The following is an 18699-nucleotide window of genomic DNA, read 5'->3' on the forward strand; positions in this document are numbered from 1 at the left end:
ATCTAGTTAAAAAATGGGCAGAAGACACGAACAGACATTTTTCCAAAGAAGATATTCATATGGGTAACAGACACAGGAAAAGATGCTCATCATCAGGGAAATACAAATCAAAACTACAATGAGATATCACCTCACACGTGTCATAATGGCTAAAATCAACAATACAGGAAACAATAGATGTTGGTGAAGATTGGAGAAAGAGAAAGAAACAAAGAGAAAATTTGTTTTTTTAGAAAAGCAAATCTCAAACTGTTGGTGGAAATGCAAATTAGTACAGCCACTGCAAAAAACAATATGAAGTTTCCCCAAAAGGTTAAAAATAAAGCTACTTGATGATCCAGCAATTGTACTATTAGGTATTTATGCAAAGGATACAAAAATATTGATTCAAAGGGACACATGTACCCAGATGTTTATAGCAACATTATCAATAACAATCAAATTATGGAAAGAGCCCAAATGTCCATTGACTGATGAGTGGATAAAGAAGATGTGGTATATATAATGAAATATTACTCAGCCATCTAAAAGAATGAAATCTTGCCATTTGCAGTGATGTAGATGGAGCTAGAGTGTCTTATGCTAAGGGAAATGAGTCAGTCAGAGAAATACAAATACCATATGATTTAATTCATATGTGGAATTTAAGAAACAAAACAGATGAGGGTATGGAAAGGGTGAAGTTAAATAAAATCAATATTGTTCATGCAAACATATTAGAATGAGAATGATGGTATGCATAATGTCTTCCCTACTTATCTCATGCAATTAATGTGAAGAATTAACTACAAACTATAAGCTAAACTAACTTTCATAAGCTATGAAAGCCCTATGGTGAGGTATTATTATAATAGAAGCTAGGATTTAGACTCATTTACTTCTTTATTCTTACAGTGGGTGTGAAAATGGAGAAAAGCTATATATTGCAATTTTCTCTCTCTCTCTCTCTTTTTTTTTTTTTTTTTTGTTTGTGTGTGCTCCTTGATGTTTCTTTGTTTGATCAATAGATTATAGTTGTGACATTTTGTCGTGGTCACTCCTCAGTCCCAAGGCAAGAGAGTCTAAGAATAAGTGGTCTGTGGTATCATGTCATCTATCACCATTTGTCTGAAGCCAAAGAAACATATAGTACTGAGATAAGATTTTGTTTCATAGCATTTGACAAGTCCAGGGAATTCAAATAAAAGTTTAAGTATAAGTCATCATTTCAACAACTCTTAATGAACTGGCATCTATACTGAGGCAAATGATGTGTAATCAACATAGTAATCAGTAATTGCTTACCATTGCAGACCCAACACGGCTGACTTTGATGGGATTCCCTCTACCAGAAAGATCCATCTCTGCTTTGTCCATCACATACAGGCAAGCATCAAGGATGCCATCTTCAAACTATTTGGGAAAAATTAAAAAATAAAATGAAAAATATAAAGAAAGAAAAAAGAGAAACTACTTAATGTCCACTCTGCAAGCCCAACATTCTCTGCAAAAAAAAAAGAAAAAAAAAGGAAAGCACAGCCTTAATGTTTAGAGAAGCACATTTCCTATAAAGTAATCACCCATAATCTTTAGTATGAAATATTAAAGTAGGAGGAAGAAAACATCTTCCTTTGTTTTTCAGTAAAATGGATAAAAACTTAAAAGCAAGCTAGAAACATAAATAGAACTACTGGAGAGCTGGTATACTCAAGGATCATGAACTGACTTGAAGTTCTTCAGAAAACTGTGTAAATTAATTTAGAAGATTTCTTCAACATGTGGGCTCTGGTGCCAAAGGCAAAGGAATGTACCAAAGGATGTACCAAAGTCAGGCCAAAGTTTTGAGACCTCAAAAACAACACAAATCCTTGCACATCTCAAAAATAAATGGCTCTCAGGTGTGTCATAAGGAGGTATTTCAGACCTGTATACCTTGCATTGATAATAGTAGGATACCTTGTGTCATGAATGATTGTCCAAGTTTTTTCCTCTTTTAAAATAAGGGAGACTCCATGGTCTCTTTATCTTAAAGTCTTAAAAGACTCTACCTTTTAAAACAAGGTGAACTCCTCCAAAGAGAGGGCGGGAAGGTCTAGAGAAAGATTACATTATCAAGGGAACAGATTAGAAGTCAGTTCCATTGCAGGATCTCTCTGTTCTTAAAGATGTTTCAGGACCTCTTACAGAGAGGAGCATGGGAGGCTGTTCATAGTTTGATTTCCTTAGAAAGAATTGCTGGCCCCATGCAACACCAGAATTTTTTTTTTTTTAAGAAAGGAACAGGGACAAAATAGTAATAAAATAGCAAAATGGGGAAATTTCTCCTATATTGGATCTCACTGAATAAGAGGTCTGAAAACCTTGTATATCCACGCACGTACTTGTGACAGAAACCACAATTTTAATGGCTAATTACTATGTAGTTCTTTATTAAATCTAGTTAAAATACCAACTTTCTGGAGAACCTAAACTGATAGGATGGTTGTTATAATGTAAGGGCACTAGTTCTTCAGATATGTAAAGAACTCATTTTTCTGGTTCTTATTAAGTACCATCTCTCAGTCTGTGGGACTTAAAATTTTGAGTGAACTGGGGAGGTAAAGAGATAGTCACAGGATAAGTTGTTTGCCTGCACCATTGCAAACTACTGGCTTGGATATTTGTTTTGACTAAAAGACCCAAATTAAGGGACTCTGAGTGGCAAGAGAGACAGATAGGGCTCAAGGGTGTCTACCCAAAGGCTACTCAGCATGCTGGCTGAGGAGAACCCTGATCACTTGGGATTCTTTCCCTCTCTTCCCTGTTACCCATCTTGGTGTCTTCTTTCCTTATTAGCTCTCTACAAAATGTTACTTTGGGGACACAAATAGAATCACACCTAAACATTAGGAATTAGGGCACTAGACAATAAGCAGTATCATGGATTGTATGTTTTTCAGGAGAGGAAGGCTTGTAACCAGGGAGCCAGCCTGGGATCCAAAAACAGGAGAAGAGCACACAGATGATTAGCTTGATAGGACATCAGAAGTGCAGGTGACCAAGGCTGAGCACTGGGCACGCGATTCTCAGGAGTCCAGGTGGAGAAGTAGGTTGTAAAGTCAGGCAGATAAGACAAGAACTAGTGATGACATTGATCCCAATGGGCAGGCTGGATCAGGGGTAAGGGAGGCAGGGAAACTCACATGGAAGTCAAAAGAAGGCATCAGAAACCAAGAAAATATGACGCAACCTGATGAGGCCAGGTTCCATGAAATCTACCATCCTGGATACGCAGAGCAATGGTGCACAATTCCAATCATCTCATCCAAACTCTCTGAGAAATGACACACTCATCTTTTCTTATGTTGCTAATGAAGGGTCTTCACTGAGTCACAGGACATACATTCTTAGGGGAATATGGCAGAAAAATCAGTCGCTTTTTCCGTTGTTAGCGATATCCAACTGAAATAGTTTGGATTATTGAATATCTTAAATGGAATACTATTTATTATTTTATATCCAAACAGTAATGTGAGATTCTAGTTGATAAAATGTCTCAAAGTAAAAGTCCAGTGGGCCCTCCTTTGATGAAATGGTGATAGTCTCTTCTAATTCTAATTTCTAATTTTCTAGGATCTTATACTAACAACGATTTTAAAAAGGGGATTTCTTTGAGTTGGGCACACACCTTACAGTATCCTTTGCAACAGCATCAAAACACTTTTCCTTATAAGAAAAGGAAAAAACCTATTCCGTGTTGAAGAACAAGTTCTAAGGTAATGTGATTTGACTGTACTGGATGCCAAGCATTTCTCACTAGAATGCTATGTTATCCATAGAATCTCTGATCTCGGTAACCTTGATACCTGAAGATACGTGCTTTCAGTGGATAAATTACGTAGTTGCCTTTTGAAGTCTCTGCTCCTGTGCTGTCAGCCTTGGAGTCTCAGATCCTCAAATGTGGGAAATAGTGTATATCTGATATCAACATATGGCCTTGTAGTGATACATGTGACAAAAAAATATTAAGGAAAAATGTCCTTGACAACGACAAATGTTAAATGGCTCACCTGACCATAGCTCCAGCTTCTACTCTTGATGTCATTGAAGTCTCCATAAAAAATAACCCCGATGTCATTCAGGACATATTCTTCCTTTTCTTTCTCATCACCCAAGTACACAGCATCCTCTGCGTCAGAATTCAAAGATAATGATGATTACCAAACCAGACTGCTTTAATATACTTGTAAGTTTGTTCTGGTCCTAAGTGGCATTTTAATCAACTAAATGAAAAACAAAAAAAGTCTTTTGTTTCACTAAAGAGAGCTCATTTCCCGATGTGTAATTTCGGCAATGGTGAACCTAATCCGTAGCCAAGATCAGTATCCGAAGGATGACATTTGTCAGAAACCCTGGCTCTTTAAATTCCAAGTAGTACAATTAAATTGACACGTCTCATTAAACATTTTTAAGATTCTGGGACATCAGTAGTTTCAGAATCAGAATTCTGGGATGCAGATACAAATCTGTTACACAGATCGAAAAATAATTTCCAAGCTATTAACATTAATAGGAAACTAGCCGAACTGAAATGTTTAAAACAAGTCTGGGATGTGTTAGAAGAATCTAGCATGGTCTGTCTCGCCTGGTGTGTGGCCCATCATGGACAGGAGGAGACAGGCTGGGGGTCGTCTCCTACCAGTGAACAATCCTTGCGGATGTGCTGGTAAGTATGTGTGTCCGACCAGCCTTCCAAGTCAGCTTCTTCCACTGCAAGGACTTTTCTCCCTGTGGCCATAATCTCAGTAAGGCCACGCTCCCCATATGCCTGCTTCATAATTAGCCTGATATTTATTTCCAGGTCAAGTATGAAAGCCGCAAAAGCATCACTAACAAAGGCAGGACTATACAGGTACACTCAGATAAATTTGCATGGCTGGAATAGGGAGACATTTGATTCTGACTGGGGACATGGTTTATTATGTTTCTCTGGCTCCCTATTACCTTTTTGGAGTTGTTTCCTCCTCATTCCGTAAGACTTTTATCATTTTCTTTGGAGTAGATGTCAACCTTGGCTGCATGTTAGAATCATCTGAGTAGATTTAAAAACCTTTAATTCCATCTGGACTGAACTCTAGATTGATCAAATCAGAATTTCTGGGGGCAAGATCCAGATATCAAGTGTTTGCTTGTTTTCTCCTTTATATAATCTTATTTATTTATTTATTTATTTATTTCAAGCTCTCTAGTGATTCTGATATGCAACCCAAACTGAGAACAAATGCTCTAGGCCTTTGCTGTTCAAAAGAATCATTGAAATACCAGTAGCTTCAGCATTACCTGGGAGTTAGTGAGAAATGCAGAGTCTCAGGCCCCAGCTCAAGACCTAAGGAATCACACCCTGCATATTAAGATCTGAAGGGGATTTATGTATACATTAAGGTTTGCAAAGCATGGCTCCATCCAGCCCGTTTAGACCCCCATTCTGGGTTATATTACAGCTGTGATTAAATCTCCTGGAGAGTCTTTGGTCTTATCTCCTCCCCAGTACTTTCTTTTATCTTCCTGTTTCTACTCTCTACCTCTTGCCTACTATTTGGTTGGTTTTCTGCAAACACACACACACACACACACACACACACACACACACACACATACACAGATACTAATATCCAAAAACTTCACATATTTAAAGTGTGCAATTTCACAATCAAAATAATATAGTTATCCATCACTTCAAAATTTTCCTGTGTCCCTTCGTAATTATTCCCTCTGGATTCTCTGACCTCTCACTCCTTCCAGGGAGCCATTGATCTGCTGTCTGTCATCGTAAATTCATTTGCATTTCTTGGCATTTTATATGAAAAGAATCCTCAGTGTGTACTTTTTTTTTTTGGGGGGGGGTCTAGCATCTTTCATCCAAGCTAGTTATTTGGAAATTCATCGATACCATATCAATAGCTCATTCATCCCAAAGCCATTTCATGTTTCCAGGAAAATCAGAGTCGCACTACAAATGTACTGCAGCCTTTCCCTCTTCCCTTGCAGATGTGAGCTCTTAGGCTTCACATTGGCCATTAAGGGTCCGGAGGTGTATGGCCCCTAAACCAAAGTGAGAGCTTCCTTTCTAAGTGGAACAAACCAGAGACGTGACAACTGTGTTCGAGGTCAGTGTTTCTGAGCAGAAATATGAAAGAACACTTTTAAAAGAAAATCTCATAAGGATGTGTGTGAAGGGGCATTGACCGTTTACATGCATAGTCCTCCACCAGATACAATCAAACACCCTGGAAAGTAAAGGCCACTTTTGCTTTCATCTTTTTATAATAGTGGCTTGACTACTGTGACCATTGTGATAAAAAACATCTTAGTCAAGTGGGTTTCAGAGGCCTGTTACTGAGACAGAAATCTCCTCTTAAGATCACTGAGGTCTAGAAGTGCCATTTGACAATGTGTTTTTAACACGTTTTCATTATAATATGAGATGTTTATAGCCTTGTCCTATAAGATATTAGAAATTGGATTGTATTATAGAGCTACTATAATTTAAATGGTTGGTATAAAAATAGATTAATGGGTCAAAATAGAGAGCCTAGAAATAGATGTTACTGTATGCATGTTTCTATGAAATCAATATATGATAAAGAAAATACTATAAATTAAAGATGACTGGAGTGTTTATTAAATTCAGCTGAGAAAATTGGCTGGTTGTGAAAAGTAACTTCTCTGTACATCAAATAAACTAAAAATTAATTTAAAACCTGAATTGAAAAAGAGAAAGCAAAAGAAATTTAAAATAAAAGTAAAAAATTGAACATTTGGTCTCTAGATGAAAAAGTTTTATCTAAACAAAAATAATAGAAAGAATTTTAAAAAGATCTAAAATTTTTTATTATTTATTTATTTATTTCAGAGGAGAAGAGGAAGAGTGAGTTTGAGTCGAGGGGTGGGTGGGTGGATGGGGCAGAATGAGAGGGAGAGATATAATCTTCAACAGGTTCCACACCCAGAGCAGAGCCCAATGCAGGCCTTGATCCCACAACCCTGAAATCATGACATGAGCTGAACTAAAGAATTGGAAGCCCAACAGACTTAGCCACCCAGATGTCCCTCCATGTTTTTTTTAAATATAAATATACCTTTTGAATTTCAGATATAATGTAATTTAAAAGTTCACTACAGAAATATTTGCAATAACAGAAAACCTTTGCAAATTTTCCTTATACATAAAGAATTCCAATAAACTGATGAAAAAATTAAAAAGTGCTTTTAAAAAGTCAAAAAAAGGAAAATGATTTCACAGAGAGGAAATGGAAACAGAAAACAAATATATAAAGACAATTTTTTTTTAATATAATTTTTTATTTTTTATAAACATATATTTTTATCCCCAGGGGTACAGGTCTGTGAATCACCAGGTTTACACACTTCACAGCATTCACCAAAGCACATACCCTCCCCAATGTCCATAATACCACCCCCTTCTCCCAAAACCCCTCCCCCCAGCAACCCTCAGTTTGTTTTGTGAGATTAAGAGTCACTTATGGTTTGTATCCCTCCCAATCCCATCTTCTTTCATTTATTCTTCTCGTACCCACTTAAGCCCCCATGTTGCAACACCACTTCCTCATATCAGGGAGATCATATGATAGTTGTCTTTCTCCGCCTGACTTATTTCGCTAAGCATGATACGCTCTAGTTCCATCCATGTTGTCGCAAATGGCAAGATTTCATTTCTTTTGATGGCTGCATAGTATTCCATTGTGTATATATACCACATCTTCTTGATCCATTCATCTGTTGATGGACATCTAGGTTCTTTCCATAGTTTGGCTATTGTGGACATTGCTACTATAAACATTCGAGTACACGTGCCCCTTTGGATCACTACGTTTGTATCTTTAGGGTAAATACCCAATAGTGCGATTGCTGGGTCATAGGGCAGTTCTATTTTCAACATTTTGAGGAACCTCCATGCTGTTTTCCAGAGAGGTTGCACCAGCTTGCATTCCCACCAACAGTGTAGGAGGGTTCCCCTTTCTCCACATCCTCGCCAGCATCTGTCATTTCCTGACTTGTTGATTTTAACCATTCTGACTGGTGTGAGGTGATATCGCATTGTGGTTTTGATTTGTATTTCCCTGATGCCGAGTGATATGGAGCACTTTTTCATGTGTCTGTTGGCCATCTGGATGTCTTCTTTGCAGAAATGTCTGTTCATGTCCTCTGCCCATTTCTTGATTGGATTATTTGTTCTTTGGGTGTGGAGTTTGCTAAGTTCTTTATAGATTCTGGACACTAGTCCTTTATCTGATATGTCATTTGCAAATATCTTCTCCCATTCTGTCAGTTGTCCTTTGATTTTGTTAACTGTTTCCTTTGCTGTGCAAAAGCTTTTGATCTTGATGAAATCCCAATAGTTCATTTTTGCCCTTGCTTCCCTTGCCTTTGGCGTTGTTCCTAGGAAGATGTTGCTGCGGCTGAGGTCGAAGAGGTTGCTGCCTGTGTTCTCCTCAAGGATTTTGATGGATTCCTTTCGCACATTGAGGTCCTTCATCCATTTTGAGTCTATTTTCGTGTGTGGTGTAAGGAAATGGTCCAATTTCATTTTTCTGCATGTGGCTGTCCAATTTTCCCAGCACCATTTATTGAAGAGGCTGTCTTTTTTCCATTGGACATTCTTTCCTGCTTTGTCGAAGATTAGTTGACCATAGAGTTGAGAGTCTATTTCTGGGCTCTCTATTCTGTTCCATTGATCTATGGGTCTGTTTTTGTGCCAGTACCATGCTGTCTTGATGATGACAGCTTTGTAATAGAGCTTGAAGACAATTTTAACTGAGTAGTAACCTAAGAAGTGCAAAGGTTTGCAAGTAAATTTTCATCCACAAAAACATAATTTCAATCTATTTTTATTCTTTTACAGATAATATTTTTTAAGTTGGCTTTAAGGTTTGTTTTTTTCTTTGAAGTTTTGACATTTAAACAGTTTGCATCTAGGTGTGGGTCTTTTTCATTTACTAGGTTTGAGATACTCTGATCCTTTACAGTTTGACAATGTGAGTTTTTCTTTAGCTCTGGGAATTTCTTTCTCCTTTATCTTTGACTATTTTCTTCTTTTTATTTTTCCTTCTTTTTATTTTTCTGTATTTTCTTTTTTTATTTATTTTTATTTTTTTTAAAGATTTTTATTTATTTATTTGACAGAGAGAGATCAGAAGTAGATGGAGAGAAAGGCAGGCAGAGAGAGAGAGAGAGAGAGAGAGAGAGAGGGGAAGCAGGCTTCCCGATGAGCAGAGAGCCCGATATGGGACTCGATCCCAGGACCCTGAGATCGTGACCTGAGCCGAAGGCAGCGGCTCAACCCACTGAGCCACCCAGGCGCCCTCTGTATTTTCTTATAATAAAATGCCTTTTAGGCAGATATTGAACTTTCCAGATAATCTCCATTGTCTTATCATACTTTTCTATCTCTCTCTGGCTCTCTCCTTCTTTGTCTGTCTCTCTCTATATGATATATACATATATATGTATATATCTAATATATATCTAATATACATATATATGTATTATATAAGAACGTATGTTAAGAAAGAATATCATCAGCACTTCCAGAAGAATTGAGGAATTCCTGGAACAAAAAAATGGTTGAATGAAGTATGGTATATAATGAACAGCTATATAAAAACTTTGGAAGGATCGTTATATGCTGCTATGGAAGAATATCCAGGATCTCATTTTCAAAAAGAAGTGCACAAAAAATATATATAGTTTACTGCCTTTTATTTAAGAAATAATGGAGGTAAATAGATAGCTAGATACATATTTATATACATTCACATATGTGCTTATATTTTTAAATGTAGAGATAAGCCAAAAAATTAACAAAATTATTATCTAAAGTGTAGGAGGGATAGTTGGGAGTTAGACTTTCTCTCTAAAGTGTCTTTATTGCTTTGTAGCTTGACTTTGGGTTTACATAAATGTTTTGTAAAGTCACAAAACAAAACTAAGAGTAGAGAGCCCAGATATGGACCCTCAACTCTATGGTCAAATAATCTTCGACAAAACAAGAAAAAATATGCAGTGGAAAAAAGACAGTCTCTTCAATAAATGGTGCTGGGAAAACTGGGCAGCTCTATGTAGAAGAATGAAACTAGACCATTCTCTTACACTGTACACAAAGATAAACTCAAAATGGATAAAAGACCTCAGTGAGAGACAGGAATCCATCAGAATCCTAGAGGAGAACATAGGCAGTAATCTCTTTGATATCAGCCACAGCAACTTCTTTCAAGATATGTCTCCAAAGGCAAAGGAAACAAAAGTGAAGATGAACTTTTGGGACTTCATCAAAATCAAAAGCTTCTGCACAGCCAAAGAAACAGTCAAAAAAACAAAGAGGTAACCCACGGAATGGGAGAAGATACTTGCAGATGATAGTATAGACAAGAGGTTGATATCCAGGATCTATAATGAACTCCTCAAACTCAACACACACAAAACAGACAATCATATCAAAAAATGGGCAGAAGATATGAACAGACACTTCTCCAATCAAGACATACAAATGGCTATCAGACACATGAAAAAATGTTCATCATCAGGGAGATTCAAATTAAAACCACATTGAGATATCACCTTACACCAGTTAGAATGGCCAAAATTAGCAAGACAGGAAACAACATGTGTTGGAGAGGATGTGGAGAAAGGGGAACCCTCTTCCACTGTTGGTGGGAATGCAAGTTGGTGCAGCCTCTTTGGAGAACAGTGTGGAGATTCCTCAAGAAATTAAAAATAGAGCTTCCCTATGACCCTGCCATTGCACTCCTGGGTATTTACCCCAAAGATACAGATGTAGTGAAAAGAAGAGCCATCTGTACCATAATATTTATAGCAGCAATGGCCATGGTCACCAAACTGTGGAAAGAACCAAGATGCCCTTCAATGGATGAATGAATAAGGAAGATGTGGTCCTTATACACTATGGAGTATTATGCCTCCATCAGAAAGGACGAATACCCAACTTTTGTAGCAACATGGACGGGACTGGAAGAGATTATGCTGAGTGAAATAAGTCAAGCAGAGAGGGTCAATTATCATATGGTTTCACTTATTTGTGGAGCATAACAAATAGCATGGAGGACATGGGGAGATAGAGAAGAGAAAGGAGTTGGGGTAAATTGGAAGGGGAGGTGAATCACGAGAGACTATGGACTCTGAAAAACATTCTGAGGGGTTTGAAGTGGCGGGGAGAGGTGGGAGGTCGAGGTACCAGGTGGTGGGTATTATAGAGGGCACGGATTGCATGGAGCACTGGGTGTGGTGAAAAAATACTGATACTGTTATGCTGAAAATAAATAAATAAAAAAATACTAAATAGAAATAAAAGACAAAACAATTTTTAAATAAATGAAGCCAAAATGAAGCAAATTAACATGACTGGGTAAATAGATTAGTGAATTAACCACAGAAAACTATTTCAAGTTACTTTAAAACAGAGTAATTTCACTATATATCCCCAGAGTAATTTCACTGTATATCCCCACTATATATTCTTTAACATAAAGAAAAACTGTAAAATAACTATGTTGGTACTAATAATATTGATATTGCTATTTTGAAATAAATATAACATAAGCAATCATGTTAATGACACTAGAAACAAAGATCTGCAGGATAAGAGAAAAATGCATAAGCAAAATCAAATAAATAAAATCTGAAATCTTGTATTTTAACTTCAAGCAACTTATTACATAATATTCCTTTGCAAATAATTTTAGATTTAGTGCTATTTTTCCTCAATTGCTTTATTAATTTTTTTTAATCTGGAGGGAAAGTCATTCTTTCATTTTTTTTTTTCATAATGTCTTGCCGGCCTGTTATGATACTTAGTACTGTAGCTGCAGAAATTGGTATTGTAACTCTTGCTGCTACGGAGTAAGAGCTGGACTGATTTTGAGTAAGAATGAAAGTATTAAAAAATCTAATATCAAAAAGAAGTTTTCTTTAAAATCTTTGTAAAATGGGGCCATCTGGGAGGCACAGTCACTTAAGAGTCTAACTCTTGAATTCGCCCAGGTCATGATCTCAGGACTGTGAGATCAAGCCCCACATCAGGCTCTACACTGGACATGGAGCCTGCTTCAGATTCTCTCTCCCTCTCTCTGCCCTTTTCCCTTCCCCCACCCCCCTCAAAAAAACCCAAATAAATAAAATCTTTGTAAAATGGCTGTAAGACTGACTCTTCCTTGGAAAACATCATGACTGATTGAGGTTTACATGATTGCTGGCCCTCCCAGCTCCAAACATTTCTGTAAGTTACTGTGTGCCTATGATTCCTCTTTTAATCTTATATGCACACTCATTTCCTTACTTAAGAGAAAGAAAAACATATTTTTAAAAAAAGAAAAAATGTGGGGCACCTGGGTGGCTCAGTGGATTAAGCCTCTGCCTTTGGCTCAGGTCATGATCCCAAGGTCCTGGGATCAAGCCCCACATCGGGCTCTCTGCTAAGCGGGGAGCCTGCTTCCCTTCCTCTCTCTCTACCTGCTTCTCTGACTACTTGTGATTTCTATTTGTCAAATAAATAAAATCTTAAAAAAAAGAAAAAAATGTATTGAATAAATCAACTTAATATAAAAAATTATTAAATACTTCTTTAAATAGTGTAACTTAGTCATTACAGCATGTCAATGATAAATTCAAAGAATTCTTTTTTCCCTGAAAATGCTACCTGGAGACTATTTTGCATATGTAGGTGTTTTGTAAAATAATCTTGAAAACATACCTTGACATGTTTTTCCTCAGATTGCATTAGGCTTAATTTGTTTTGTTTTGTTTTTAATTTAAAAATGACTTTAGTATGGATTAATTCCATGGTTGCCATATTAAGAGATGTATATCAGAGCAGTAATACTGCAGAAATATTAGTGGGTATAAACTTTGGGGGTAAGGGGCTTCTTTGTTTCTTCTCTGCCTATCCTTGTCAATTAAGGTATTTTTTTTTTTCTCGACTCATAAATCCTTTGATGCTTTTAGCCAGAAATTAGCCTTATAAAGCTATTTTTGAGTATAGTTTGTGTGAAAAAAAATTCCCTTTGGTAATAAATTTTCCAAGCTGAACTCTAGCAAGATATTTTTCAGTTCTTTTATTTTATTAGGCTCTGCACTTTTTCTGTAATATTTTGTAACACTTGACTTTTTTGTATTTTTGCCACTTGAAAGCTTGGTGTAGTTGGTCTGTAATTAAGTTTCAAATTTGAAACCACTATTAGTTTTGTAATCAAAATATAGGTATTTTTGTCTTTGTACATGTCATTCCACCTACAGCTCTACCTGGAATCCCATTGATCTTCTAGCTACCATTCATTTCTTCACAGTTCACAAATGAAGAATATGAAATTCAGTGAATGCAGTTACTAATCCTATTGGGGAATGACTCTCATTTAACCAAAATTAAAATGTATTTTCACTAAAATGAAGATACAAGTTGATGATAAACTCTGAAGTTGGAAGACCTTCTCACTTAAGACTCTGAAGTGATTTATTCAACTATGTTCTGGATTACTGCTCTTTACTTTGTTCACCTGCTGGAGATTGTGATTTTTTAAAAAGATGGCCATTCTAATGACTGTCAAATATCTATGTTTTAGAAAGATATAATATGAAAATTTTTAAAAACATGTATGAAGGAAGAGACTGGCTATCTCTTCCCATATTGTTGTGCTTATTCTCTTAAGGCCTACAAATACATTTTTGGAAGTTTGCTTTCACCATGATTTTTCATCAACAAATATTATTATGAGATTTTTTCCATTTATACTAGTCCCTGAAATATTATGAAGTGTTTCAATCAGAGCATACTATGATAATCAGAAATCTAATTCCATTAAAATAAAATATCAAACAAAAGAATTTTTTAAAAAATAAATTTAAGTTGAAAATATCAGTATAGCTCATGATACATTTTCTCTTTAGAAACCACATTGTTAAATTCTATCCACAGAAAAGAAATAGAAAAAACAACCAATATAGTAGCAATGAGTCTCTTGAGCCGGGACTATGGTCTCTAAGTACCATTCCATTCCCTTCCCCCTTCCATACTAGAAGGGTACTCAGGTTTCCTATGAGAAATGACTCATTAAAAATCTGGGTAAGTAAATGTACAAGACCAGCTTGAAATACTTCTTACCAGAAAATAAAGAGGCTATTAAAGATTCTAGGAGTCATGACAAAGGAATCAGAAATAAACTTGAAAGCTCCCACTGTCCAAGAATAAGACAATTCAAGTATCAAAAAATAAGTTATCACAAAGTATTAAAAAAAATTCAATATTCATAGATTTATAGTAATTTAAAAAAATCATTGGTTATCTCTACAGGGTGCTAAAAACCAACTCATTATTCTGATAACTTAGAAATAAGGAAAGGGACACATATCTAGACTTCTTATATGAATACTTCCTCAAGGCAGCGATATAATTGATGCTAATAGATGCAGAAGGAATGGCAGATTAGAATATTGCCATTTTGCAATCCCTAATGAAATAATGAATCTAGGCTAAAATGATTTGTTAAAAGGTTAGTGGGGAATTTCATAATGGATGTAAGACTGATAAAACCTGATCCTATTGATAAATCTAAACATCACTAAAAGAGGGGCAACCAGACATCATGTATCTCCTGATGGGATGGATGCCCTGGGAAGTGTACAGCATGACTTACGTAGTATTCTTGCTCTACCTTCCTATCCCTACCAAAAAAAGAGAATGATTCTCATGATGATAAATCTGATTGAGTCTCAGATCAAACTAACCACTTAATAAATAAAGGGCTAGAGGAATGTTATGTGACACCAGGTGATGGCATAGAAACAGCAAAATCTTGATAACTATTGAATCTGGGACATATGTAAGTAGATATTCATTGTACTACTCTTCCTACTTTTGAGTTGTTTGAAAGTTTTAATAATAAAAATAAACCCTGCTAAAGGGCGTAAGAGAACTTGAATAAATAAAAACATTAAAAATGTTTCTACTTGCATGTGAAGATTCCAAATTATAAAAATTTATGAATTCTACCCAAATTAATTTCTATATTAAATGAAAACCCAACTAAAATTCCACTCATACTTTTTTAGAATTCTGCATGCTGATTTAAAAGTTTATCTGAAAAGGGCGCCTGGGTGGCTCAGTGGATTAAGCCTCTGCCTTTGGCTCAGGTCATGATCTCAGGGTCCTATTGAGTCCCGCATTGGGCTCTCTGCTCAGTGGGGAGCCTGATTCTCCCTCTCTCTCTGCCTGCCTCTCTGCCTACCTGTAATCTCTGTCTGTCAAATAAATAAATAAAATCTTTTTAAAAAAAGTTTATCTGAAAAGACAATGTGAAAAAATAACCCCAAAATAAAATGTTGAAAATAAAGAAAAATGGGGGGAATTTTCCCATGGTAAACTGAACTTTGGTTCTAACCCACCTGATCCTGTATCCATGCTTTTGTCATGTAACTACTCATCCTTCTTTCTAAAGGTAGAACATCCCCCTTTTGACTTTGGGGCTTACTTTGGCTGAAAGGGTGTTAGTCGATGTGATGCAGGTAGGGGTTTGAAATGTGATTGCACACTTGAGCATATGCTGTTGCATTTCTGCTATCACCATGAGAAAAACATATCCTAGCAAGCCCACTAGCCACAGGAGGATGAGAGACGCATGGAGCAGAGTATCTCCGCAGTGGGGTGGTAAGGAGTGAGGCCTCTCTGGCTATTCTCAATGCAGAGCTGGCCAGTCCGGCCCAGTCTACAGTAGCCCAACCACAGACAAGCCAGATCCATGAGATAACATGCTTGTTGTTATAGACCAGTGACATTTTCTGGTCCTCTCTTAATGAACATTGCTGTGATTATAGCCAACTAAAACAATGCTATAATGAAACTGATTTTGACATAGTAATAGATAAATACATGCATAGAGCTAAATGTATATTAAACCTTAGTAGATGATAAAGTTGGCATTTAAAACCAACAGGTAATGATATATCTGATCAATAAATGATGTTTTGATGACTGGCTATTCCTGTGGGAAAAAAATTTTCCATAAGATCTTTTTCTCCCGGGACGCCTGGGTGGCTCAGTTGGTTAAGCAGCTGCCTTCGGCTCAGGTCATGATCCCAGCGTCCTGGGATCGAGTCCCACATCGGGCTCCTTGCTCTGCAGGGAGCCTGCTTCTCCCTCTGACTCTGCCTTCCACTCTGTCTGCCTATGCTCGCTCTTGCTCGCTCTCTCTGACAAATAAATAAAATCTAAAAAAAAAAAAAAAAAAAAAAAAAAAAAAAAAAAAAAAAAAAAAGATCTTTTTCTCCCACTAACACAAAATTTATCAATTGATTTAAAAAGATTCATGTGTGTCTTTTCTTGCTAACCCTTAATTCACCTAAATTGTCCCAGATATGAACAGGTCAAGAAATGCAATGCTCAATAAATATACACAAAATGTTCAACTTCATTAATAATTAGAGATACATGAATTAAACCATGAAATGTTAATGTATTACCAAATTTTGTCCATCATGTTAGCAAATATTAAAACAAATGATAATAGCTGGTGTCAATGAAAACATAAAGATATGAATATTCTCTTGTGTTGTGGCTATATTATAAACTACAGCAGCATTTTTAAAAAATATTTTATTTATTTGTTTATTTGACAGACAGAGATCATAAGCAGGCAGAGAGGCAGGAACGGAGGAGGGGGGAGTGTGCTCCCTGCTGAGCAGAGAGCCCGATGTGAAGCTCAATCCCAGGACCCTGAGATCATGACCTGTGCCGAAGGCAGAGGTTTAATCCACTGACCCACCCAGGCATCCCTACAGCAGCATTTTTAAAAGAGTAATTTGGCAGTATCTATGCAATTTTAAAATGTGAATTGACTTTGACCAAGCAATGCCATTTCTAGATATTCATTCTACAGAAATATGTTTGTTTAACATCTATGTGAAACATTCAATATAACACAGTATTATGGTGAAAATGGGAGGAAATCAAAATATTTATAAGCAAAAGACCAAATTAATTATGGTACAACCACACCCAGTAGTCATTAAAAAGAATATGTATGTACTGATATAGAAAACTTTCCAAGATACATTATGTAAGGAAGTAAAGTATAGAATAACATGTATAAAGAATGTCCCCTATGTTTTGGAAAAAAAAAAAAAGAAACTCTATAGAAGTATATATGGAAAATTATAGCAAAGTATCCAGAAAAATATAGAAATCAAGAAAGTTAAAGTTAACAGTCCAGAAAGTTAAAGTTTTCTAAGGAAGTGAGGATCGGAGGGTAGGTGAGAAGGAAATTTCACTTTTTACCATATAAAACTACACGTGTTATTTGAAAAGGACATTCAATTAATTTGAGGGCAATTCAATTAATTGTCAGATTAAAAATTAAAACCATTCAAAAATTCATTAAGGGGTGCTTGGGCGGCTTAGTTGGTTAAGCAACCAACTCCTGGTTTTCAGTTAGGGTTGTGAGATCGAGCCCTGTGATGGGGGGGTCAGTGCTCAGCATGGGGTCTGTTTGACATTCTCCCCCTCTCCCTCCCCACCTCTACCCTACCCCCTGCCCATGCATGTGTGCATGCACTCTCTCTCTCAATTAACCAGAGAAATAAAATCTTTAAAAAATGCACTAAATGGATGGAAATACACGAAAATGTTAACAGTGTCTGTGATTTGTAGATCTCTGAGTTCCTTTCATGCTTCCATTATTTTTATTCTATAAGGCTTTCATCATTAGATGAGAGTTTTAAGACATTTTTAAAAAGTTCGTTTTAAATGTTGCATTTCAGTGATGTGCCTATTTAAGAAGAGGTTATGTTCAGCTCTTAAATATCACTTTTCCCTCCTTAGTAGATATCATCATATAACCATGCCTTTTAAATTTCCTTCAGGTCTCCCTGCACCCTTTTCTTCCCAGCACAGGTTGGATTAAACCTTGTTCCCCTAGTGTCCTATGGATGCTGTGGTCACATCCATCCGTATGGAGATTATTCTGTAATTTAGTTATTAATTGAAAATGCATGTTTTTAGTATTTACCATGTGCCAGAAAATTTCTGAGTATGGTAAAACAACCAAAACAATAAACTCATTAAAACTCCTAACACCCCTAAGAGGAAAGTATTACCTTTCCCTTATTTTATAGATGAGGAAGCTAAGGAAAACGTAAGTAAAATATCTTTGTTAAGGCCATAGTGCTAGTAAGACGTGAAATCAGGACTTGAATCCTAAGCTGTTCCCCAAGGAGACTATGACTCTTGGTCTCGTATCCCCAGCACACAGGACAGAGTGCCCGGGAACATGACGCAATAAATGCCTACAGCAAGATTGAGAGGTGGGGATGGATGTCTGGAACTTGGAGAGTGAGAGAAGAAGAAAGTGATGGATTTACTATTTACTATTGGGCTTTAGGTTATTATTGATGGGAACTTACAAATTTAAATGGTAAACTATGAATAAGGAGGAGTTTGAGACCAGGCCACCCTTTTCCTTCCAGCGGCTGAATTAAATCTCACTTCACAACCAGCGGGCATAATCAATGAATCCTCAACAAGCCAAGGAAGTCAAATGGGAAGTCTTGATTTTAATTTTAAATATATTTATGATTTTAAAGGAAGATTGAGGGTAGAAAGCAGTGCTTTCTTTCCCCTGTTTTTATTCAGATCTGTCACTTTAAAATATAGTTGTCCAA

The 18699-nt window shown here is 36.4% G+C and overlaps 1 protein-coding gene across 2 annotated transcripts in view; it reads right to left on the reverse strand.

Moving 5' to 3' along the window:
• F13A1 (coagulation factor XIII A chain) overlaps positions 1 to 18699 on the reverse strand; it is a 163860-nt gene that overhangs the window by 85126 nt on the left and 60035 nt on the right. For both annotated transcript variants that reach the window (XM_059179181.1, XM_059179180.1), the window contains exons 5-6: positions 4029 to 4147; positions 1285 to 1392 (exon numbers count right to left, since the gene is read on the reverse strand). In XM_059179181.1, coding sequence (XP_059035164.1) covers positions 1285 to 1392; positions 4029 to 4147 — 227 coding nt within the window. The remainder of the gene's footprint in view (positions 1 to 1284; positions 1393 to 4028; positions 4148 to 18699) is intronic.

The sequence above is a fragment of the Mustela lutreola genome, chromosome 6, assembly GCF_030435805.1.
Source record: "Mustela lutreola isolate mMusLut2 chromosome 6, mMusLut2.pri, whole genome shotgun sequence".
NCBI classification, from domain to species: domain Eukaryota; kingdom Metazoa; phylum Chordata; class Mammalia; order Carnivora; family Mustelidae; genus Mustela; species Mustela lutreola.